The sequence below is a fragment of the Entelurus aequoreus genome, linkage group LG12 (assembly GCF_033978785.1).
Source record: "Entelurus aequoreus isolate RoL-2023_Sb linkage group LG12, RoL_Eaeq_v1.1, whole genome shotgun sequence".
Lineage (NCBI taxonomy): Eukaryota > Metazoa > Chordata > Actinopteri > Syngnathiformes > Syngnathidae > Entelurus > Entelurus aequoreus.
The window spans coordinates 11,733,962-11,759,583 of NC_084742.1; the positions used below are offsets into that span (position 1 = coordinate 11,733,962).

General features: G+C 39.1%; 1 protein-coding gene across 1 annotated transcript; it reads right to left on the reverse strand.

Moving 5' to 3' along the window:
* Positions 1-602: 602 nt before the first annotated feature.
* trim35-14 (tripartite motif containing 35-14) lies at positions 603-18,330 on the reverse strand. Its single transcript, XM_062064722.1, has 6 exons — positions 17,532-18,330; positions 13,976-14,071; positions 13,674-13,904; positions 5,655-5,686; positions 5,454-5,575; positions 603-5,389 (listed from the first exon to the last, which is right to left on the reverse strand). Exons 1-6 carry the CDS (start codon positions 17,958-17,960, stop codon positions 4,842-4,844), a joined length of 1,458 nt encoding a protein of 485 aa, XP_061920706.1. The 5' UTR covers positions 17,961-18,330; the 3' UTR covers positions 603-4,841.
* Between the last annotated feature and the right edge of the window lie 7,292 nt (positions 18,331-25,622).

Below are 25,622 nucleotides of genomic sequence, written 5' to 3' on the forward strand. Positions count from 1 at the left end.
TTGAAAAAAACAAAGTCATGTCGATATCCAGCGGTGATCTAATGTTACCCAGTAAGACCGGCTGTTTTTGTCGAATCTTACGAGGTTCACTGTGGCATTCGCGACGCCATCTAACGGTGGGGAGGCTCGTAACCCGAATGTTTGCTCGCAACCTAAAACATAACAATTAGCCGAGAGACTGCTCGTATACGGAGGTACGACTGCACTTTTTAAAAAACATTGCTGGTACACCTTGAAGATTAAAGTGTTTCACGGTAAAGTGGTACCTCTGCTTTTGTTAGGAATCTGCTCCAAAAGGTCCAACAAAAAAATGACTCATACAAAAACACATTTTAGTAAGAAATAATGAAAACACATTTATAGAGAATAATTATTTTTACATGCAGAAAACAATGTGAAATACATATAAATGATGAAATATAGAAATGAACATTTAACATTACTGTTACCTTTATTAAAGACTTTTTGTTACCGATCTTTCTTGAATTCAGTAGTGTGCATCACCTTCTCATCAAAGTGCTGGTATTGCAAATTTCTCTGGCCCCAAGGTGGATATTTTTTTTTGCAGTTGTCCTTAATTAAAAAAATATTAATTAAAAAAAAAGAGTAGAGACTGAGTCACTAACGCGTGGGATTCATCCATTATGTAGAATGATACATGCACCAAGGGACTAGATTGTTTGGCCATACAATAAATGAGACAGTGTACAAAAACCGGGGAAATCTTTTTTGTCAGAAACCAAATCAGACAAAAAGTGGGGTGCACAAAAACCCAGATAATGCTGTAATGTAAATAAATCAAACTCAACATTGTAATGACTTTAAAATGATTCGCTAAACTGGACAAGAACGATAGATCATTTCGAATGATAACTTTAAAATAGTCGATAATTACAATCATTCACAACCAAAACTTTTCTCAACGAGTGTCGGCTGCGAACAAAATAGTTTTAAAATCTCAAAAAGTGCAATGTGGTTTAAAGGGAGAAACATTTTAAAGCAGGGGTGTCCAAACTCATTTTAGATGGGGGGGCCACATGGAGAAAAGTCTACTCCCAAGTGGGCCGGGCTGGTAAAATCACGGCACGATGACTTAAAAATAAAGACAACTTCAGTTTGTTTTCTTTGTTTAAAAATAGAACAAGCACATTCTGAAAATGTACAAATCATGTTTTTTTTTACACTTACACGTTGCGGTTAATAGTATTCCATCTTTAATAATAATAATAATAATACCTGGGATTTATATAGCGCTTTTCTAAGTACCCAAAGTCGCTTTACATGTTAAAATCCCATCATTCATTGACACCTGGTGGTGGTAAGCTACTTTCGTAGCCACAGCTGCCCTGGGGTAGACTGACGGAAGCGTGGCTGCCAATTTGCGCCTACGGCCCCTCCGACCACCACCTATCATTCATTCAACAGTCATTCACCGGTGTGAGTGGCACCGGGGGCAAGGGTGAAGTGTCCTGCCCAAGGACACAACGGCATGGTAAGAGGCGGGGAGCAAACCTGCAACCTCAGGTTTCTGACACAGGCACTTTACCCACTATGCCATGCCGCCCCTTTATATGTCGTTATTTATACTTTCTGGATAAATGATGTGATGATGTTCATCAGTCAACTCATTGGTGTTAATTTTCAATTTATCAAGACAAAAAAAATATCAAAATCAAATTACAGGATGTTATTTATTTAGTTTGATCATTTTCCTTGACTGGTGCACTAACATGTGGTTTTCTTTTTTTTTTACATATATACCATCATATACAAAGAAACAAATTGCTATTGCGACATCTAGTGGACACATTTAGAACAGCAGTTTCTTTCATTAAAAAAAAAATTCCGCTTATTTTTATACTTGGCAAACTCATCCTGTGGGCCGGATAAAACCTGTTTGTGGGCCTGATCCGGCCCACGGGCCGTACGTTTGACACCCCTGATTTAAAGGGACTCTTTTTCCTCAGCCTCTTTCACTCCACTGCAGGAGGAAGGCCTCACCAATTTTCCATTTTGTTGCCAAGCAATGCCACTCGGTGCTGGTAACTCTTTTATATCTTACATTAAAAGAGGTCAGCGAACACCTCATCCTTCTGAAAGTACTCTTTTCCCTGGTATGTCTAAAAATAGAACGTCTGGTACATCAAACGCTTCACGTTCTTTGTGGAGACAAACGAAGCATTCTCTGCCAACATGGACCGCTTCGCGTTGGACAACTTTTTGTACCTGATGAGGAAGGAGGGGTAGGTCTGAAAGCCGTCTACGGTGATAAACACATCGGGCTGGTACACGCTGGTAACGCACACTCTTGGCATTCTTCACCCTTGCCCCTGGTGCCACTCACACCGGTGAATGAATGATGAGTTGTAAAAATGAATGATGGGTTCTCACTTCTCTGTGAAGCACTTTTGAGTGTCTAGAAAAGCGCTATATAAATCTAATCCATTATTATTCTCTCGATGAGCTTCAAGAGGTAGTCACCTGAAATGGTTTTCACTTCACACACTGCAAAAACTGAAATCTAAGATGAAATATCTCAAATAAGGGTGATATTTGCTTATTTTCTGTCTGATAAGACAATTCTCACTAAGCAGATTTTATGTTAGAGTGTTTTTGGTCCTAAATTATCTCGGTAAGATATTACAGCTTGTTGCTGAGATTTTATGAGCTATATTGAGTAAAACATGCTTGAAACCAGAATATCAAGTGTTGCAAAGCTGTCATCAACACTCACAAGTATAAAACTACTTTTTTAAAGTAATAATTTCTTATTTCATGCATGAAAAAAAAATCATGACTGACACAATTGTGTCTCATATTAAAACAGATGACAGCCAAATGGACTCTGCTGTTTTATTTTCAATGAAACAATAGAACATACGTACTCATATAGTAGTGAGAATATACTTATTTTAAGGTATTTTTGGGTTCATTGAGGTTAGCCAATTTTTACTTGTTTTGGAAAAGTCCTGACAAGCCAAATGTTCTTGTTCTATTGGCAGATAATTTTGCTTAGTTCAAATAAAATACCCCTCATTTTTGTATTTCCCTTGTTTTTGAACACTGACTTTTTGCAGTGCAGGTGTGCTTGAATATCATCGAGAGAATGCCAAGAGTGTGCAAAACCGTAATCAGAGCAAAGGGTGGCTATTTTGAAGAAAGTGGAATATAAAACGAGTTTATTTCACCTTTTTTTGTTAAGTACATAACTCCACGTGTTCATTCGTAGTTTGGATGCCTTCAGTGACAAACTACAATGTAAATAGTCATGAAGATAAAGAAAACCCATTGAATGAGCAGAAGGTGTGTCCAAACTTTTGGCCTGTACTGTATGTATGTTTATATATAAATATAAAATGTGTACATAAAACATTAATGTTTTGACGTTGTATAAGAAGGCTTTGAAGGCTACGATGGTGACGGCCCTTAACATTGTTTATGTTCTTTTGTTTGTTTTTTTTGTTTTGCTTAGTTGTTTTTTTGTTTTTGTTTTGTTTTGTTTGTTTTTTTTGTTTGCTCCATGCTTTTTTAACCTGTAAAGCACTTTGGTGCAACCTAAAAAGTTGTTGAAAATGTGCTATATAAATAAAGTTGACTTGACTTGACTTAACCGCATCTTGCAAGCGTTTTAATCTTTAGGATCCTCAAAAAAAATAATACACGTGTTCTTGTGCCGCATAAGGATTGTTTGTTTAACGATAGGCACCATTCCAAAATAAGTGCATTTAAAAATAATCCATATATTTGATCAACCTCTCAACTTCTTTAATTGACTTAATTTTACTTACTACAAATAAATCCCAAAGTACATCAAAATAATATTGCACATTTTAGTTAATTGGAATATTCTATTAAACACAGTTGAATCTTTTTGTATATGAATAATAGTATATTTTTATATAAATTTAAATACAAAGACGAGTATTAATGTTTTCAATCAATACTCCCAACAGTCAGTTTTTGTAGGTGGATCACTTGACTTTTTGCAGTGCAGGTGTGCTTGAATCTCATCGAGAGAATGCCAAGAGTGTGCAAAACCGTAATCAGAGCAAAGGGTGGCTATTTTGAAGAAAGTGGAATATAAAACGAGTTTATTTCACCTTTTTTTGTCAAGTACATAACTCCACATGTGTTCATTCGTAGTTTGGATGCCTTCAGTGACAATCTACAATGTAAATAGTCATGAAAATAAAGAAAACCCATTGAATGAGCAGAAGGGGTGTCCCAGTACTGTATGTTTATATATAAATATATATATAAATATAAAATGTGTACATAAAACAATGTTTTGACGTTGTATAAGAAGGCTTTGAAGGCTACGATGGTGACGGCCCTTAACCGCATCTTGCAAGCGTTTTAATCTTTAGGATCCTCAAAAAAAAAAATACACGTGTTCTTGTGCCGCATAAGGATTGTTTGTTTAACGATAGGCACCATTCCAAAATAAGTGCATTTAAAAATAATCCATATATTTGATCAGCCTGTCAACTTCTTTAATTGACTTAATTTTACTTACTACAAATAAATCCCAAAGTACATCAAAATAATATTGCACATTTTAGTTAATTGGAATATTCTATTAAACACACAGTTGAATCTTTTTGTATATGAATAATAGTATATTTTTATATAAATTTAAATACAAAGACGAGTATTAATGTTTTCAATCAATACTCCCAACAGTCACAGTTTTTGTAGGTGGATCACTAACGTGCGGGTAATGATAGAATAGTAAAAGTCTGGATCTGAAACATGTAAGAAGTATTTAAGACCTTGAAATAAGGCAACTCTCCATGGCCAGATAAAAGTTCAATAAAAAGGATGCTGACATAGCAAGGTACTCAAAAGGTGTCGGCAATGACTTTCACTAAGACTTCAACAGGCTCCAGCTTGATGGGGCAGCGCTGACAGCCCACCCAGAAGTAAGGGTACAGCCTCTCTTTGGAGACAAAGTGGAAGGTGTAGATGTGGGCTTTGTTGTGGCCGTCCAAGAAGGACACGCACCCATTGTCGTAGTCCAGCTGCACGCGGATCTTGCGCAGGTTTTTCTTCAGCGAGAGTTTGGTCAAGGGGGACGTGCCCGCTATGTACATCTGCTGGTAGAAGTAGAGCGTCAGGTAGCCGTTCTTCAGCACCGGCGCCTCCTTCTGCTTACGCTTGACAGACTCCTTAGCCACGCCCACCACCCACGCCATGTTGGCGCCCACGTTGACGTCCCACACGTGTTTCCCCGACGTGAAGCCCTGGCGGCCCAGCACCACCGTGTCGGGGTTGAATCTCTCCGGGGTGTCGGGCAGCATCCGGCGCTTGTCGCTGTCGCTGACGCTGGTCAGGTCGTGGGAGAGGACGAGCCAGGGGGCGGCCGTGTTCGGGTCCAGGACCACGGGCGCTACAAAGTACATCGTTTTTACAGCTGACCCTTTTTTTGTTACATTAAAAAAAACAACACTCACTGTATTTGACGATGTGTCGCATCTTTTGCCACACGTGGAAGCTCAGCGAGCCCAAGTATTTGGCCTCGTCGATGAGTCCCCCCGTCACCGGCGGCGCCTGCTTGTCAACCAGGCTGACATCACTGAGGATGGAGAAAGAAGGAGAAAAGAATGACGGCTTTGAGACAATGAAGGAGCCAGGAGACCAAGAGCCATATTTACCAGGCAGTTGCTGGCATTGAGCGCTTTTCTTTCTGAAAAATCCAAGAGTGTGGTGTTAGCGAGGCGTCACAAGCGAGCATGGACATGTTCGTTGACGTTCGGAACATCAGGCCCGACGGGTGTGGAGAGCTGGGCCGATATTCCAATAAATGAAGCAACCCGACGATAAATGAAAAACGGACACGGTAAGTTTTGCAGCGCCGATAATGGCCGTGTTTAGGGCTGCAACTAACAACTCATTTGATAATCGACTAATCTGTCGATTATTACTTCGATTAATCGATTAATGGAAACTACACTACCGTTCAAAAGTTTGGGGTCACCCAAACAATTTTGTGGAATAGCCTTCAAAATGGGACCCGGTTCCCTCCCTGCTTAGCACTCAGCATCAAGGGTTGGAGTTGGGGGTTAAATCACCAAAATGATTCCCGGGCGCGGCGCCGCTGCTGCCCACTGCTCCCCAAGGGGATGGGTCAAATGCAGAGGACAAATTTCACCACATCTAGTGTGTGTGTGACTGTAGTAGAATTTCTGACCTTTTGACCTATATTTCTTGTCTTTTAAGAATGTCCGCTCATTTTCAATACTCTTGTATTTTTGTGCCATTGAATGGACCAGTTGTGGGACAAAAGTGAATATTAAGTCGTGCCAACCTGTCTATAGAATGTGTTGACTGTCTACAGAATTCGAGTTGTTATGGAACAGATAGGAAAAGCAAAACAAGACATTGACGCATTTGATAAGGAACGATGACGCACAACACACATATAAAAAATGGGAGAAGACCGGAACTCGGGGGTGATTTTGGCTTGTGTGTGTCTTGTTGGCTCCGGAGTAACTTGTGGTTTGTCTGCACGACCAACTCAATTCAACCTGCACTTCTGATAATGGGTAAATAAATTTGTTGTACTAAACTACTTTTGTTGCCTGCTTAAGCTTCGGACAATCCACTACATGACAATCATTGGTACTTTAATCTTTAATCTTAATTTCTAAGAACAAGAATAGACTGTCGAGTTTCAGATGAAAGTTCTCTTTTTCTGGCCATTTTGAGCGTTTAATTGACCCCACAAATGTGATGCTCCAGAAACTCAATCTGCTCAAAGGAAGGTCAGTTTTGTAGCTTCTGTAACGAGCTAAACTGTTTTCAGATGTGTGAACATGATTGCACAAGGGTTTTCTAATCATCAATTAGAGCCAATGAGCAAACACATTGTACCATTAGAACACTGGAGTGACAGTTGCTGGAAATGGGCCTCTATACACCTATGTAGATATTGCACCAAAAAGCAGACATTTGCAGCTAGAATAGTCATTTACCACATTAGCAATGTATAGAGTGTATTTATTTAAAGTTAAGACTAGTTTAAAGTTATCTTCATTGAAAAGTACAGTGCTTTTCCTTCAAAAATAAGGACATTTCAATGTGACCCCAAACCTTTGAACGGTAGTGTACATTTCTATCTTTTCCAGTATTTTATTGAAAAAAAACACCATACTTATTTTGATTATTGTTTCTCAGCTGTTTGTAAATGTTGCAGTTTATAAATAAAGGTTTATAAAAAAATAAAAATGAAATAAAAAGTAGCCTCTGCGCATGCGCATAGCATAGATCAGGGATGTCCAAAGTGCGGCCCGGGGGCCATTTGCGGCCCGCAGGTAATTTTTCTAACGGCCCCACGGCACATTGTAAAAATACGATAAAAAAAAATTAAAAACATAAAAAGTGGTATAAAAGAGACTAATAACACTAAGCTGTCATGCAGGCTGTTTCTTTCTTTAAAACATAATAATGAATCAAAAACAATGTTATTATGAATTATTGACCTATTCAAGGCTCCAATTAGGTCACATTAAATATTCCACTTTGAGATATTTTTTGGGGAAAATGTTGCATATTTTGTGTTTGCCATGTAAAAAACTATGTTTTTTTTTTATTTTTTAAAGAAGGGCCTAAAATGAACAAACAAGGAACATAATAAGCAACAATACAAGTTATAATTGACGGATAGATCTGGGGCCGTACTTATCAAGCTTCTTAGAGTGCCATTTTACACTTAAGTCCTGAGAATTTGTGAAATTTAGTCCTACTCTCAAACTTAAGAATAAAAGCTTTTTATCAACGTTCTTAAGTCTAAGAATCACTCCTACTCTCCACGATATTTAAGAGACCTTCAGAGGTGTCTTAAGTGGTTAGGAGTTGCCAGCAGGGGATGGCACTGAGGCGAGAGAGACGTGCGCGAACGTTCAGGGAACGGAAAATGTTTTTGTTTGATGACGAGCAGCTGATCAAACGGTATCGTTTAGACAGAGCGGATATTATTTTTGTCACAGATTTAATACTTTTCGATTCTTTGTTGATTTCTGCATGTGGCTGCAGTGGGCTAGTATATATAGAGCCACCCACACCAGTTTCAAATTAGTTGCCTAATTAATGAATTGGAAAGAAAATGTTATGACAGTAGCGTATGTGTGTGGCCGTGAGGTGAGTGACGTCAGTGAGTGTGTGGGCGAGAGAAGAGAGGGAGCGGTAGCGTGAGTGCCGGCGGGGACTAGTTTGTTTTGTATTATTTTGTAGTTTATTGTCAAAATATACACTCCCATTGTCCACTTAAATATTTCCAAGATATTTCTTTATTCTTAGACAACGGATTCCCTTCCGTGATTGGTCATTTCTATGGACACAGAAATGACGTCACCTAAAATTCCGTTTACGGCACATAGTAATGTCGTAATTCAGCTCTGAGTGTGACACTTAAGATTCAGTCCTACACTTCGCTGAAAGTGTGAGTAAGACGCTTGATAACTAACTTTTAAGTGCAGCTTTCAGCGAAGAATTTATTTACTCTTAAGTCAACTCTTAGCAGACTTCTTAGGAGTAATTCTAAGAAGCTTGATAAGTACGGCCCCTGAAGTTGATCTCGAGACTATTGTGTTAACAGTTTTAAAACAAAATACGATTTATTTTTTAACACTTTACTGAGCAGGACCCTTTTGGATTCCCAATAATTTTAATGGGTCTTTTTTTTTTAAGTGTCATTGCTCAAAAAATAATAAATAAAAATCAATGTTGTTATGAGTTATTTTATGAGCTCCAATTATTATATAATCTGAAATGTTCCACTTTAAAATTTTATTGGGGGAAAATATTTCGTTTTTTTTTTTTTTCCATAAAAAACTGGGTTTTCTTTGACAAAAAGGGCATACAACTTAAATCTAAAAAAAACCCCGTTATATTGACAGATATACCTAATGTTGATCTAGATATTTAAACTTTGAATAATAATAATAATAATACTAAATAATGAATTTTTTTTAACCTAAACCCTTTGGAGTCCCCGGTATCAAGCCTGAGTGGAGGCCTAAATGTATATTTTTTATACATATATTGTATTGGTTTTTAAAATAAAAAATATCAAAATGGCCCCCGCTTGCTTTGATTTTTCAGTGTGCGGCCCTCAGTGGAAAAAGTTTGGACACCCCTGGCATAGATCCAACGAATCGATGACTAAATTAATCGACAACTATTTTTATAATCGATTTTAATCGATTTAATCGACTAGTTGTTGCAGCCCTGGCCGTGTTCATGCGCTTTTACGAGCTGCAAGAGACACAGATACATGCACATAAACCCTGGTAATGATAACCGCTGTAAAACTCCCGCCGGTTACCGTATTAATGATAATGATCAATTTAATGATTAATATAATGATCGAAAAACCGTGTTTGATAACCACACGTTGATAAAATTACGGATCTTGTAGCGCAGGGGTCGGCAACCAAAATGTTGAAAAAGCCATATTGGACCAAAAATACAACAACAAAAAAAATCTGTCTGGAGCCGCAAAAAATGAAAAGCCTTATATAAGTGTTGTAATGAAGGCAACACATGATGTAAGTGTCTATATTAGCCTACTATCGAAGGCTGACGCAAATCTTCGTTGACAGAAATGTTGGATTTTTTAATCTTTATTCTACACATTTTTGCAACATTTGAAATCATTAGTAAAATGGAAGCTTCTCACAGGATGAGATAACTTCTGGAATTTACTGGCTCGGAATGGCCAACGGTATAGTTTAAGGAAACGGCAGGCTGTCTTCTTCTAATAGGTTTGTTACAATCTTTGCAAGCTGGGTAATGTTTGCTGTGGTCTGGAACAACATGGCACACAAACAACTATCAGAAATGCAGTCAATATTACATACAGATAATGTGTCATGAGACATGCAAATATAGATTAAATACACAGAGGGCATCAGTAAAGGATACTTAAATTATCTTAAAAATACCTACAAACGATTAGCACTCCAGCAAATCAATACAATCAACAAAGCTCACCTTTGTGCATTCACACACAGCATCAAACGTTTGGTGGACAAAATGAGACAAATGGGTGACATAAAACACGTTTTTCTGTGGCAACATCGGAGAAAGTTGTACATGTAAACAAACTACTATGAGTTCAAGGATCGCTGAAATTAGTAGGACAAAACGGTGCTTGCCAAATGCTCCCATCAGTGAAGCATGTATAACATAAACAGTGGCATTTCTAACAATTACGAATGTTTGTCTTCCTACAAAAATCATATTAAAACAACTCCGGAGCCGCGGGTTGCTGACCCCCGTTCTAGCGTTAGCTTGCCAGCTAGCTTAAATGCTAACACAAAAACAATACCACGATAATAAAGATAACCTTGATAATTTGGGTCACAATAACTTTATTTAGCCATTGTATTTATTGTTTTGGTTGTGTATATTCGGGGGTCACCCAAACCTTCAACAGAGACACAATCTATTTTATTGCTTTGGGTTGTGATTTTTAATCAAATGCAAAGTTTTGTTAACAGACAGTTATTAACTTGGATATTTAGAAGTTTACATTCCAATTACACCGTTAACCTTACACTGTTAAACTGTTACCCCTGCTCAGTGGGCTAGTGGTTAGAGTGTCCGCCCTGAGTTCGGTAGGTTGTGAGTTCAAACCCTGGCCGAGTCATACCAAACTCTAAAAAAATGGGACCCATTGCCTCCCTGCTTGGCACTCAGCATCAAGGGTTGGAATTGGGGGTTAAATCACCAAAAATGATTCCCGGGCGCGGCCACCGCTGCTGCCTACTGCTCCCCTCACCTCCCAGGGGGGGAACAAGGGGATGGGTCAAATGCAGAGGACAAATCACACCACACCTAGTGTGTGTGTGACAATCATTGGTACTTTAACTTAACTTAAAATGTAAGAGAGCAGAGCAGTTGAAATTGCATACTTGCATTATTATTATTGTGTGCAATAATGTGCAATACATGTTCATAACATGGTCACTACTGCCTAGTTTCTTTTGTTATATTCTTATTTTTACTGTTATATTTTTATTCTTATTGTTGCTTTTTATTTTTTATTGTTATTGTTATATTTTCTATTTTATTTCCATTTATACCCCCATTATTGACTTTTTAAATTCGATCTCAATTCTGTACACTGCTGCTGGAATTTTAATTTTCCTGAGGGAACTCTCCTGAAGGAATCAATAAAGTACTATCTATCTATCTATCTATCTATCTATCTATCTATCTATCTATCTATCTATCTATCTATCTATCTATCTATCTATCTATCTATCTATGTTTATCCATGAGAGCATTTTTGTTGTAAATTGTGAGGTGTGTCTGTTAAAATCATGGTTGTTTTTACAAATGATGACCGATGTGAACAAGAGCTTGTATTTTTTTTGTGTGATGATGTAAATGAGGTGTGGTTGTATTGTATATTAAGTATGTGTCCATGAAAGGGCATTTTATAACTTTTTTCTTAACTTTTTTCTTAATACTTGTGTATGATGTTATTGTCATAATTTTAATGCATGATTTTTGTATCCCTTTAATTTAGGAAGCCAGGGACTGCAGATGGAAATGAGCTATTTAGCTATAATCTGGTACAGAACATATCTGTCTTTGAGCTTAATGTTTCTGTGCATTGTCCCTTCAAATAAAGACTAGACCAGGGGTCACCAACGCGGTGCCCGCGGGCACCAGGTCGCCCGTAAGGACCAGATGAGTCGCCCGCTGGCCTGTTCTAAAAATAGCTCAAATAGCAGCACTTACCAGTGAGCTGCCTCTATTTTTTAAATTGTATTTATTTACTAGCAAGCTGGTCTCGCTTTGCCCGACATTTTTAATTCTAAGAGAGACAAAACTCAAATAGATTTTGAAAATCCAAGGAAATATTTTGAAGACTTGGTCTTCACTTGTTTAAATAAATTCATAATTTTTTTTACTTTGCTTCTTATAACATTCAGAAAGACAATTTTAGAGAAAAAATACAACCTTAAAAATGATTTTAGGATTTTTAAACAGATATACCTTTTATCCTTTTAAATTCCTTCCTCTTCTTTCCTGACAATTTAAATCAATGTTCAAGTAAATTTATTTTTTCTATTGTAAAGAATAATAAATACATTTTAATTTAATTCTTCATTTTAGCTTCTGTTTTTTCGACAAAGAATATTTGTGAAATATTTCTTCAAACTTATTATTATTAAAATTCAAAAAAATTATTCTGGCAAATCTAGAAAATCTGTAGAATCAAATTTAAATCTTATTTCAAAGTCTTTTGAATTTCTTTTAAAAATGTTGTTCTGGAAAATCTAGAAGAAATAATGATTTGTCTTTGTTAGAAATATAGCTTGGTCCAATTTGTTATATATTCTAACAAAGTGCAGATTGGATTTTAACCTATTTAAAACATGTCATCAAAATTCTAAAATTAATCTTAATCAGGAAAAATTACTAATGATGTTCCATAAATTATTTTTTAAATTTTTTCAAAAAGATTCAAATTAGCTAGTTTTTCTCTTCTTTTTTTCGGTTGAATTTTGAATTTTAAAGAGTCGAAATTGAAGATAAACTATGTTTCAAAATTTAATTGTAATTTTTTCCTGTTTTCTCCTCTTTTAAACCATTCAATTAAGTGTAAATATCATTAATTATTAATAATAACAAGAGTTAAAGGTAAATTGAGCAAATTGGCTATTTTTGGCAATTTATCTAAGTGTGTATCAAACTGGTAGCCCTTCGCATTAATCAGTACCCAAGAAGTAGCTCTTGGTTTCAAAAAGGTTGGTGACCCCTGGACTAGACTAAACTAAAACTATCTATCTATCTTAAGTATTATTATATCAGTTATTAATTTGGTCTCAAAATAATGTTGACAATAATATTGTTTATTTGCAATAATTTGGAGGTCACTATATTGTTGCGTTGACCAGCATTCCTCCAATGGGGAATTCAAATTGCTAGTCTCTCCCAGATTCTTTTTATGGCAATACGCTGATGTTTATATTCAATCTCCAGGCAATAGTTGGTATTTTGTAGTTTATTCTCAAAGCTTAGAGGACAAACCTGAGACCAACCCAGCACCCAAGCGTTCCCTAGCCCGGTCCAGATCGGTCTAGCTCAAACCCCCCGGAAGTCCCGTGATCTTCCGTCTGTCCCTCGCCCCCACTCTCTTTGTTTAGACTACTCCGAGTTATCTCTACTCTGACACATTCCAATCTAGAAGGCCAACACCTTACTATGAGACTCAAAAGAAGGAAGAATACTAGCTATTCTTTATATGACTATAGGAGTTTAGAAAGAAGTAACACTTAAATATGGATATGCTTCCAACAAGTCCCCCTTTAAGATATTCTAATAAGATCTTTATTACTTGTACAAAACTTATAAAGCACGCCCCACATTAAAGTAGGTGCTGTTTTTTTCTTTAAGCAAGCTAGCAGTAAAATAACAGCTTATTTACATGGGAGATAGATGGAAGGAGTCCACGTCAATGTCGTCATGGTCAGGGAAGTAAACCAACAATTCTCGAAAGTCTTAAAGTTTACAACAAGCAAAATGTGTTATCAACCCAGGACTAAGGGTGTGCAGTAGCAGATAGTGGTCAATGACTACCAAGTTACCGCGTCAAAGCACCGTCTCCTTTTCTTCGCAGGCTTGTGCAAAGTCGCTCTGAGCCTCAGCTTCCTCACCTGAAAGACGGAGATGCCCGTCATAGCCAGCCTGTCCTCCAGAGCTTTTATGGACTCGCGCGCAGACTCCAGGCTGGTGTTGGCCTGGTTGATCTTCTGCGTCATGGCGCGAGCCTTCTCCTCCACCTCCTTCTGCAGCATCACCATGCGGGCCTCCTCCTCGGCCTGGAAGAACCTGCGCAGGCGGGCGAACTCGTCGCGGGTGCACTTGCGCACGTACTGAGCCTGGACCTGGAAGGACAGGAAGAAGCGTCAAGCGGCCGTGTGGGGGTGGGGCTGGATTCGGGGGCGGGTGTAGCCACCTGAATGTGTGCCTTGGCGTCCTCAAAGCTTCCCTTGGTTTTCTCCAAGGTGTCCTTCCTCTGCCTCAGAGAACATAGTTCTGCCTTCAGTTTGGCCTGAAGAGAAGAAGTCATCACAAAAAAATGTGAGGCCAACAATTTTTGTTCTATTTCGTCAAAGGACAATAGAAAATAGATTCAGCTTGGGTATACTTCAGAGTAGTCAGTGTGAAGCTTACATAGCAACATAGATTTACTGTCAACATGCAGCGGTTGATGTCTGACAGTCAGGCATGCTTTACAATGTCACAGTGTATGTCGGAATTCAATGAACCGTAGCTCTTCCATTGCCGGCAGCACTTGTGCATAGGCCAGGGGTCGGCAACCCAAAATGTTGAAAGAGCCATATTGGACCAAAAATACAAAAAAACTAATCTGTCTGGAGCCGTAAAAAATGAAAAGCCGTATATAAGTCTTATAATGAAGACTACACATGATGTAAGTGTCGCCATTAGTTATAATAGCCTACTATCAAAATGACAACATGTCGCAGGCTGACACAGATCTTCGCTGACAGAAATGTTGAAATTTAATATTTATTCTACACATTTTTACTAAATTAGAAACCATTAGTAAATCAGAGACTACTGAGAAGGTGAGATAACTCCTGGAAATTACTGGGTTTTAATGGCCAAAAGGTATAGATGTGTGTGTCCAAGTTAAAGGAAACGGCAGGTTGTCTTCTTTTAATAGATTTATTACAATCTTTGGCAAGCTAGGTAATGTTTGCTGTGGTCTGGAACAACATGGTAATGTTTGCAGTGGTCTGGAACAACATGACACACAAACACCTATCTGAAATGCAGCCAATATTACATACAGATAATGTGTCATGAGACATGCAAAACTAAATTATATACGAGGATAAAAGTAAAGGATATTTAATGAGCTCAAATATACCAACAAACGATAATGATGCAATATGTACATACAAATAGCATGTTAGCATTGATTAGCTTGCAGTCATGCTCTGACCAAATATGTCTGATCAGCACTCCACACAAGTTAGTAACATCAACAAAGTTTACTTTTGTGCATTCACGTACCGCATAAAACTTTTGGTGGACAAAATGAGACAAAGGAGTGGAAGATTTTACATGTAAACAAACTGTTGTGTTTGTTTGTATTTCCACCCCATCTTTTTTGCATTTTCAATCCTTTTCTAAAACTGCTCCAGGGAGCCACTAGGGTGGCACTGAAGAGTCACATGCGGCTCGAGAGCCACGGGTTGCTGACCCCCGGCATAGGCCAATAGTCAATAAATCAATTAACTGAACGATAGATTAAAACTAACAACTTAACCACTTCTGTGTGTGTTTGTTGTATTGTCTCTCATTTTCAAACAGAGGGCAAGAGGGTTCACTCTGTGCATCGCTCTCAGCACCTGAGCATGTTTATTCAATAGCAGAATTAAATGAACGAAGTCATCTACAATCTTTGTCTCGGTGGGCAGAGGCGGGACTGTTAGCTTTAATACACACACAGGATGCACTGATAACGAGCCTAGCGAGTCCATAGTCAAATGTAAGAAGCACCCCAAAATACAAATAATTAGGAGGAAAAATGACGATTGCAAAGTGTGGGAATATTTTGACTTCAAACCGAATGAGCAAGATTATTGCATCGACAGAGGGCCACTATGCCTATTTTTGTTGGAAAGTGAAACCAACATTGACAATCGAGTGAGAAGTTTTTGACATTCAAATTACAATGTTAATAAAGCTGCGAGCAACATTACACGGGCCCTCGCCCACACCGCACAAAGCGGCGTTTGGTCATTTTAACTTGAAATAAATTATATCGATATTACAAAATGTTCTTAATTAATGTCTTGTTTAAAAATATTTTGATTAATCGCCCAGCCCTAGGATATTGTGACTGTTGGTATTAGTGTACCTGAATAAAAAGGACCCACACACATACACTACCGTTCAAAAGTTTGGGGTGACCCAAACAATTTTGTGGAATAGCCTTCATTTCTAAGAACAAGAATAGACTGTCGAGTTTCAGATGAAAGTAATCTTTTTCTGGCCATTTTGAGCGTTTAATTGACCCCACAAATGTGATGCTCCAGAAACTCAATCTGCTCAAAGGAAGGTCCGTTTTGTAGCCATTTTGAGCGTTTAATTGACCCCACAAATGTGATGCTCCAGAAACTCAATCTGCTCAAAGGAAGGTCAGTTTTGTAGCTTCTGTAACGAGCTAAACTGTTTTCAGATGTGTGAACATGATTGCACAAGGGTTTTCTAATCATCAATTAGCCTTCTGAGCCAATGAGCAAATACATTGTACCATTAGAACACTGGAGTGATAGTTGCTGGAAATGGGCCTCTATACACCTATGTAGATATTGCACCAAAAACCAGACATTTGCAGCTAGCATAGTCATTTACCACATTAGCAATGTATAGAGTGTATTTCTTTAAAGTTAAGACTAGTTTAAAGTGCTTTTCCTTCAAAAATAAGGACATTTCAATGTGACCCCAAACTTTTGAACGGTAGTGTATACTGTATATCAGATTTTTACAGCTAAATGTGTATATATGATTTATACACACATACACACTGCCGGCTTAGTGTACTTGCCGTATAATGAATGACTTGGAATGCCTACAAAAAATTTGTTCTTGTTTTGCATAGGGATTGTGAATGATAGACAACATTCCCAAAAAAGTGCAGTTCCCCTTTAAGGGAAAATACTATAGAAAGTAAAATATGATATACTATAGTCTGCGTACTATCCAATAAAAAATGTGTCAATATAACGCCATTATTGTCACATTGTGTAAGTACGAGTACAATGTCTTGCCTACAGCCAAGCATCATAGTCTGGAGTCGGCAGGGAGCTGTGGTTCAAACATGGATTCTAACTAGGGATGTCAGATAATATCGGACTGCCGATATTATCGGCCGATAAATGCTTTAAAATGTAATATCGGAAATTATCGGTATCGGTTTCAAAAAGTAAAATGTATGACTTTTTAAAACGCCGCTGTGTACACGGACGTAGGGAGAAGTACAGAGCGCCAATAAACCTTTGCGTGCCGGCCCAATCACATAATATCTAGGGCTTTATGCAACAGCCATACAGGTCACACTTAGGGTGGCCTTATAAACAACTTTAACACTGTTACAAATATGCGCCACACTGTGAGCCCACACCAAACAAGAATGACAAACACATTTTGGGAGAACATCCGCACCGTAATAACATAAAATACCCAGAACCCCTTGCAGCACTAACTCTTCCGGGCCGCTACAATATAAACGCCCGCTACCACCAATAATTAATATCGGAATCTGTAATTAAGAGTTGGACAATATCAGAATATCGGCAAAAAAGCCATTATCGGACATCTCTAATTCTAACATGTATTTTTTTAAATCGTGGAAAGTAAGGTAAAGGTGATGGAGAGGTGTGCTCACCTGTGCTGCCAGTTCTTCAGAAAACGTCTATGCGTGTTGACAGTCACTTTCCAAGCTGCACACTGACTACTCTTCTACTGTAACGCCCTACCTTGACGTCCTCAATGGCCTCGCTGACAGGACAGCAGTCGTGCTGTTTGTGTCTTTTGGACTTGGAGCAGACCACACAAATGGGCTCCTGGTCGACGAGGCAGAAGAGCTTGAGCTCCTCCCTGTGAAGAAGGCACATTTCCTTGGGCCTGCAGGACAGCTCGCCGTCCTCGTCGACGTTCTCGTCGACGTCGTCCTCCTGCATGAAGGACTCGCACAGGTTCTTGATGGTCAGGGAGGGCACCGGCTCGTCCCACGACAGGCTGCGGCACAACGGACACGACCTGAGCTCGGTCTGGAGGGCCCAGTGCTGCTTGAGGCAGGGGCTGCAGAAGCTGTGGCTGCACTTGAGGACCACCGGGTCCTTGAAGATGTCCTGGCAGATGGTGCAGGAGAGGTCGGCCTCGGGCAGAGACAACCTGAAGGCCATCAGTGCGGGTAAGCCCTTGTGTACGAACCGCGCTGACTTGGCATCTGTCGCCTTTAGACTTTTATCATGCGGAATGACGTTCAAAGTGTTTACAAGTCGCCACAACGACTTCCGTTGCGCTAATTAAGGGATTAAAGACGACCGTTGAAAGAGTCCAAGGCGAACTGCAACACACGTCATTATCGTCGTCGTCGTCTCTTCAAACGTCCTCCACAAAAACACCCCCGGTTTATGTCATCTGAACTAGATAAGTAGTCGAGTAAAAACATGTGTTCTCTTACTGTAATAAAAAACGCTACTAAAACAACCGTTAAATCGAGCTAAGATCCGTATGCGCATGCGCAGCAAACACAACACCTTAAGTCAGGGGTCGGCAACCCAAAATGTTGAAAGAGCCATATTGGACCAAAAATACAAAAACAAATCTGTCTGGAGCCGCAAAAAATTAAAAGCCATATTACATGTGTCATGAGATATACATTTAATTAAGAGGACTTAAAGGAAACTAAATGAGCTCAAATATAGCTACAGATGAGGCATAATGATGCAATATGTACATATCGCTAGCCTAAATAGCATGTTAGCATCGATTAGCTTGCAGTCATGCAGTGACCAAATATGTCTGATTAGCACTCCACACAAGTCAATAACATCAACAAAACTCACCTTTGTGCATTCACGCACAACGTTAAAAGTTTGGTGGACAAAATGAGACAGAAAAAGTGGCATAAAACACGTCTTAGAAAGTCGGAGAAAGTTATACATGGAAACAAACTATACGGTGAGTTCAAGGACCGCCAAAATAAGTAGGACAAAACGGCGCTCGCCAAATACTCGAATCAGTGAAGCATGTTTAATGTAAACAGTGTGATTTATAACAATTAGGGAGGTTTGTGTCATGTTTGTCCTCATACAGAAACCATACTAAAACAAAAAAATAGATTTTTTTTCCCCTCATCTTTTTCCATTCTTCATACATTTTTGAAAAATCTCCAGAGAGCCACTAGAGCGGCGCTAAAGAGCCGCATGCGGCTCTAGAGCCGCGGGTTGCCGACCCCGACTTAAACAAGTTGAAAAACTTATTCGGGTGTTACCATTTAGTGGTCAATTGTACGGAATATGTACTTCACTGTACAACCTACTAATAAAAGTCTCAATCAATCATCAATCAAACCTTTCTGTCGTGTCACGCAAACTGATCGTTTCCAGGTACTTCCGGTTTCTTTCATCCTGGACCAGGCACGTGCACACATAGGGCCCTATGGGTGCTTGAGCCCCCGCCCTTTTTTGCCTCGTCTTAAAAAGTGCCCTCTGCCTGTGTGTGTGTGTGTGTGTGTTTTTTTGTTGTTTTTTAAAAAAATTTTCTTTAAACAACATTAATAAATTCCTGTCAGGGATGTAAAAAAAAAACAAAAAAAACAACAACAGCCTTTTCTTGTAAGACCGGGTTGTTTGAGCCTGCCGCTTCAGCCAGAGAGAGAGAGAGAGAGAGAGGGCGAGTGAGTGAGTAAGTGAGAGGAGAGAGAGCCAACTGCGCCCCTGAGGAGACGTGAGTTATGGTCTAGTCGCCGTCCACTTATTCAGCATCTAATATGGGTAATATTTCAGAAAAAATGATTCTATTATTCAATGTGTCAGCTTCTGTTTTTGCCGGACGTCGGAGCGCGGCGCATCAACTGAGCACGGCACATCAATTCCGCACAGAGCAGAGCGGATCGTGCGGCACAGGAAGTAGTGTACAAAATACAAAATAAAACACCGGGTTAATTTTCAAAATAAAATGCACTGTGTTTACGGCGGATCACATTTCTCTCACAGTAGAGGTTTAGATATAAAGTTTATTGTGACTTTGCTATTACTGTGTGGGTTAACAAAATAATAATAATAATAATAATAATAATAATAATGATAATAATGATAATAATAACAATAATAATAAGAATAATAATGATAATAATAATAATAATAATAATAATAATAATAATAATAATAATAATAATAATTATTATTATTATTATTATTATTATTATTATTATTATTATTATTATTATTATTATTATTATTATTATTATTATTATTATTATTATTAATAATAATAATAATTTCAGCATTCTGGGGATATAAGATGTAGGTTATCTGTTAGGAATATTACCATCTGTATTTAAACTTGATTCATGTTGATTATGCCTGCAACACAATGCCAAAAAAAGAAAGGATACAGAAAAGGAAGGAGAAGGAGCGCCAGGGAGCAGCTAAGGGCAGCAGACCTCTTAATGCATGGCTAAAACCAAGTACTAGCACCAGAATTCAAGAAAGACCACAGACCTCAGAAAGTGTCACACCTGAGAGAGAGGCAGAGACCTTAGAAGCAACACCTGAGAGAGAGGAGGAGGAGAGTGTAGAAGCAACACCCTGGTCCATATTTTTGGCCCTGTATTGCGTTTCAGTTGTTTAGTCTGAGCATTAGGTGAGAAAGACCACAAGTTACAACTTGATGGTGTTTTCATCAAGTTAAGGGAAGAAGGACAGATTTTCACATTGAAGTTTTTTCCATTTGGGTATTTATTTTTGTATTTTTTTTCAAAGTTCATGTTGCACTGTTCAATGTTCAATATTAAAGTGCTTATCTTTAAAATAGTCTAATAATAAACCAGTGTTTTGTTGCTTTTCATGTCTTCCAAGCCTATGATAATGTGAATTAACTCATTATGACAATAATTTGTTGACACAAAAGAAATGGCAATTACTTTTACCTACAAATGACACACAGCTAAGTAGTTAGCTTCCTATTAGCAAATTTAATTTTACATTAATTTCCATATTGTGTAAAGGACCAAAAAAAAATGTCCTGCCCTTTTCTGACTTTGAGCCTCTGCCCCTCTATAATCATGTGCACGTCCCGGTCCTAGACAATATTCATGACACATTTGTGCTTTGTTTTAAAGATGTGCTATTTGGATGTACACAGTATGAACATTTTTTTATAGGAATTTTAACTTTGCAACCTCATTATACTATTGGCTACGATTTATATTCATAAATGTAAGTTTCTCAATACCCGACCGGTTTTTTGTGCCTTTAAAAAAAAATTATACCTCTACTTTAAAACACTCTCTACCTCCAACAACCAAAAAGCTGTTAAAACTATGATGCTGTGTTCCACATTTAAACTATTTACGGAACTTGTGTGATCCTATGGCTTTACATTTTGTTACATATATATTAGAGATGTCCGATAATATCGGCCTGCCTATATTATCAGCCGATAAATGCTTTAAAATGTAATATCGGAAATTATTGGTATCGGTTTTTAATTATCGGTATCGGATAGGTTGATTGGCAACACTAAATTGGCCCTAGTGTGGGAATGTGAGTGTGAATGTTGTCTGTCTATCTGTGTTGGCCCTGCGATGAGGTGGCAACTTGTCCAGGGTGTACACCGCCTTCCCCCCGATTGTAGCTGCGCCCCCCGCGACCCCGAAGGGAATAAGCGGTAGAAATGGATGGATGGATGGGTGGTTTATTTTTATTTATCTTTTATTAAATCAACATAAAAAACACAAGATACACTTAAAATAAGTACACCAACCCAAAAAACCTCCCACCCCCATTTACACTCATTCACACTCATTCACACAAAAGGGTTGTTTCTTTCTGTTATTAATATTCTGGTTCCTACATTACATATCAATGTATATCAATACAGTCTGCAAGGGATACAGTCCGTAAGCACACATGATTGTGCGTGCTGCTGGTCCACTAATAGTACTAACCTTTAACAGTTAATTTTACTCATTTTCATTAATTACTAGTTTCTATGTAACTGTTTTTATGTTGTTTTACTTCCTTTTTTATTCAAGAAAATGTTTTTAATTTATTTATCGTATTTTATTTTATTTTATTTTTATAAAAAGGACCATATCTTCACCATGCCTTGTTGTCCAAATTAGGCATAGTAATGTGTTAATTCCACGACTGTATATATCGGTATCTGTTGGTATCAGTAATTAAGGGTTTGGTCTATATCGGAATATCGGATATCGGCAAAAAGCCATGATCGGACATCCCTAATACATATATTTTGCATTGTATTTTAGTTACTTTATTGAGTTTACAACCCCCTGGCGCTGTTTTGTACTGTTTGTGTACTATTTTTGTACTTGTTTTGATTATTATTATTTATCGATTGTTTGTAAATGTTGCAGATTACAAACAAAGGTTTATTAAAAAATAAAAAAATAAAAAATTCTTGTTTCCTACGGTGGCGGCCATCTTGGTGCGGTGAAGACAAACTCTACTCCCGCGCCTTCTTCGTACGTATACACCGAGTTACCGTCTTCAAAATGTGACATTTTCTGCCATGTCTGTGTGATATAAGAATTACATTTGATATTGTCTTACTTCGTGAATTTTCATTAATGTCATATGTATCAGTTTTACAGATTGAACTGTGAAAATGAAGACTGGGTATTTTAATTTCAATGACTTTAGCATGGCTTCCATTCATATTTAAACATCCATCCATCCATTTTCTACCGCTTGTCCCTGTCGGGCTTGCGGGGGTGCTGGAGCTTATCTCAACTGCATTTGGGCGGTAGGCGGGGTACACCCTGGACAAGTCGCCACCTTTTCTCCTTATCTCTTCCAGCTTCCTACTCACCTTACTATAATAATCTTTTATTTTGTGCAAATTCTCCTCCACTCCCTTTGTTACTCTCTTGAATGGGACTTTTTCCCCCCCCTCACAATGACTTCTTTCTTACAAATGTTTGTAAGTTGTAGCACACTCTCTCTTTGACTCTCACTTTTACACACTATCATTAAATCTCCATCATTACGTCACCTGTATACTTTCACAGAGAAATCGAGTGACAGCAATCGGCCCTTCCTTGAATTTTAGAAATACTTTAAACTCTCCTTCCCTATCGATCTTCCTTCGTACCACCCTCTCTCTCCCACAATTATCCTCCATTTTTCCTCACTCTTCAATTTATTTTCACTAGCAACATTCCGCCTGCTGCATTTAGTATTATTTCCTGTTAATACCACAAGTTGCCGCTAGATGCCAGTGTTTGTCCACATGTTGCAGATTATACCACACATTGTCGCTAGATGCCAGTGTTTGACCACATTTTGCTTAGTGGACTTTGTTTTATTAAAGTCAAATAAAACAAAGTCTAAATGGGTTCCAGTGATATTCAGCCCCCTAGCAAATATCATTAGTGTGTTAGTGTGAACAGTAAAAAGCTAATTTGACATCACATTGATGCTTTATTTATGGGCTTGCAGGCATGTGCTGGTGTTTTAATCATGAACAACACATTAAAGACATTGTGACAAAAATAAAGTGCCCAGATAGCAACAAACCTGCTCGTCGCGGTGACACCTGAGCTACAGTGCAACTCCACTCGTGTCATGTTTAATAGATAATTCATGCTCTGCTGTATATGAAATCTGCTGCTGCGGCAATGTAATTTTAATCGGCGCCTGCAGTGAGACAAGAAAGTGAGCAAAGCAGCCAGCCAGGCTGAATTATACCCTCTGCCTTCCATGTTTGATCTTTCTCCTATTTCAAATATAGGCACGTCTGCTCGTCACATGACGCCCTTCCGCCCCTCCTCAGTCGCCCTCGTTTTCAGTGTTTAGTCACACTTCTTGCACCGCGGAAATATCTGGAACAAACCGGTATTGATTGCACCCCCTGCAATCTCCGGAGCACAATTCCTGCAAGGCATGTGTGGGAAAAATGCAACTTTTATGACCTTTGCCCTCCCCCTGGCAAGTGTTGCAGTGCCTCATCTGACTACCAGATGTCGCTGTTTCTTTCTCAGAAGACATTTTTACAAAATGAGTGATGAGGTGGCGACTTGTCCAGGGTGTACCCTGCCTTCCACCCGAATGCAGCTGGGATAGGCTCCAGCACCCCCCGCAACCCAGAAAGGCACAAGCGGTAGAAAATGGACAGATGAATGTTCATACAAAAAGAAAACCCAATATTTTCCTGCCGTCTCTCCCTATCCTTTCCCTGCTGAGTGAGTCCCCGCCCCCTCCCTCAAGTTGCCATGGTAACGGCCTCAGTAAGCGTGACAGGGCAATTGATTGCGCCCCACGAATTCTGCCAGCGACATGTTGCAACTGTGGAGTTTCATGAGAAAATTATACTTATGCGGCAATGTTTCATGATCAGAATCAGAATCAGAATCAGAAATACTTTAATAATCCCAGAGGGGAAATTAAGATTTTCAGCGCAATCCCATTCAAGAGCAGACAAACATTACAGGGAGACAGAACAGGATCGCTGACGGGTCTGCCAACTTCCGGCGCCCCTTACAAAAATGGTGAAAAAACAGGTAAAAGCTGGGGGGCGGGGGGGAGAAACAAAAATATTCAGTCTAAGCCTGGGACCCTGGAGAGGGGGTCCAGACTGAGGCCAAGGAAGAAAAAAAACCTCATAGCCATAGCACACATAAACGTGTGTAAGAGGGAAACATAAAAAAACACAAAGGACATTAAAAGAGCAGAGCTGATGCAACCAGCCACTTCTACACACAGCCCATCCATCCATCCATCCATCCATCCATCCATCCATCCATCCATCCATCCATCCACCCTTCTATCCATTTTCTACCCCTTGTCCCTTTCGGGGTCGTGGGGGGTGCTGGAACCTATCTCAGCTGCATTCGGGTGGTAGGCAGGGTACATCCTGGAGAAGTCGCCACCTCATCACAGGGCTCTACACCACAGCCACAAAAGTAAAACAACAAAAAAAAAACTTATACACTGTGGTGGCCTCTGCGCATACTTGCCAACCCTCCCGTTTTAACGGGAGAATCCCGGTATTCAGCGCCTCTCCCGACAACCTCCCGGCAGAGATTTTCTCCCGACAAACTCCCGGTATTCAGCCGGAGCTGGAGGCCACGCCCCCTCCAGCTCAATGTGGACCTGAGACTGAGTGGGGACAGCCTGTTCTCACGTCCGTTTTCCCACAATATAAACAGCTTGCCTAACGAATTCAAACGAATGGAAACAAGAATTTCAGTTCATCCAGGACAGTTCGAAGGGGAAGGTGTATGTTGCCTGTAAATATGTAGAACAGACTTCTCCATTGAACACGGTGGCCGAAATGATATACTCATCATGAACGGAGAAGTTAAACAGGACAATACTGCCATCTAATGGATAGCCACCGGAACACTGAAATACAAGTATTTCTTTTATGTAAATAAAATAAATAAATATATATATATATATATATATAGCTAGAATTCACTGAAAGTCAAGTATTTCATACATATATATATATGAAATATATATGAAATACTCGAGTTGGTGAATTCTAGCTGTAAATAACCACGCCCCCAACCCCCCCCCCCACACCCCCCACACACACACCCCATACCCCCCACCTCCCGATATTGGAGGTCTCAAGGTTGGCAAGTATGCCTCTGCGGTGTTCCACGCCATCGTCTGCTGGGGTGGGGGGGAGCATGGCCAGGGACAGGAGCAGACCCAACAAAGCAACCAAGAGAGCCAACTCCACCCTCGGCCGCCCACCAACTCTCGGCCAGTGTCCAGTCCGCATGGATGAACGAGGATACGTCCAAGGAGACCGAGGTGTCCGATACCTGCTCATTCAGCCAAGACACTGTGAAGCTTGTCCGT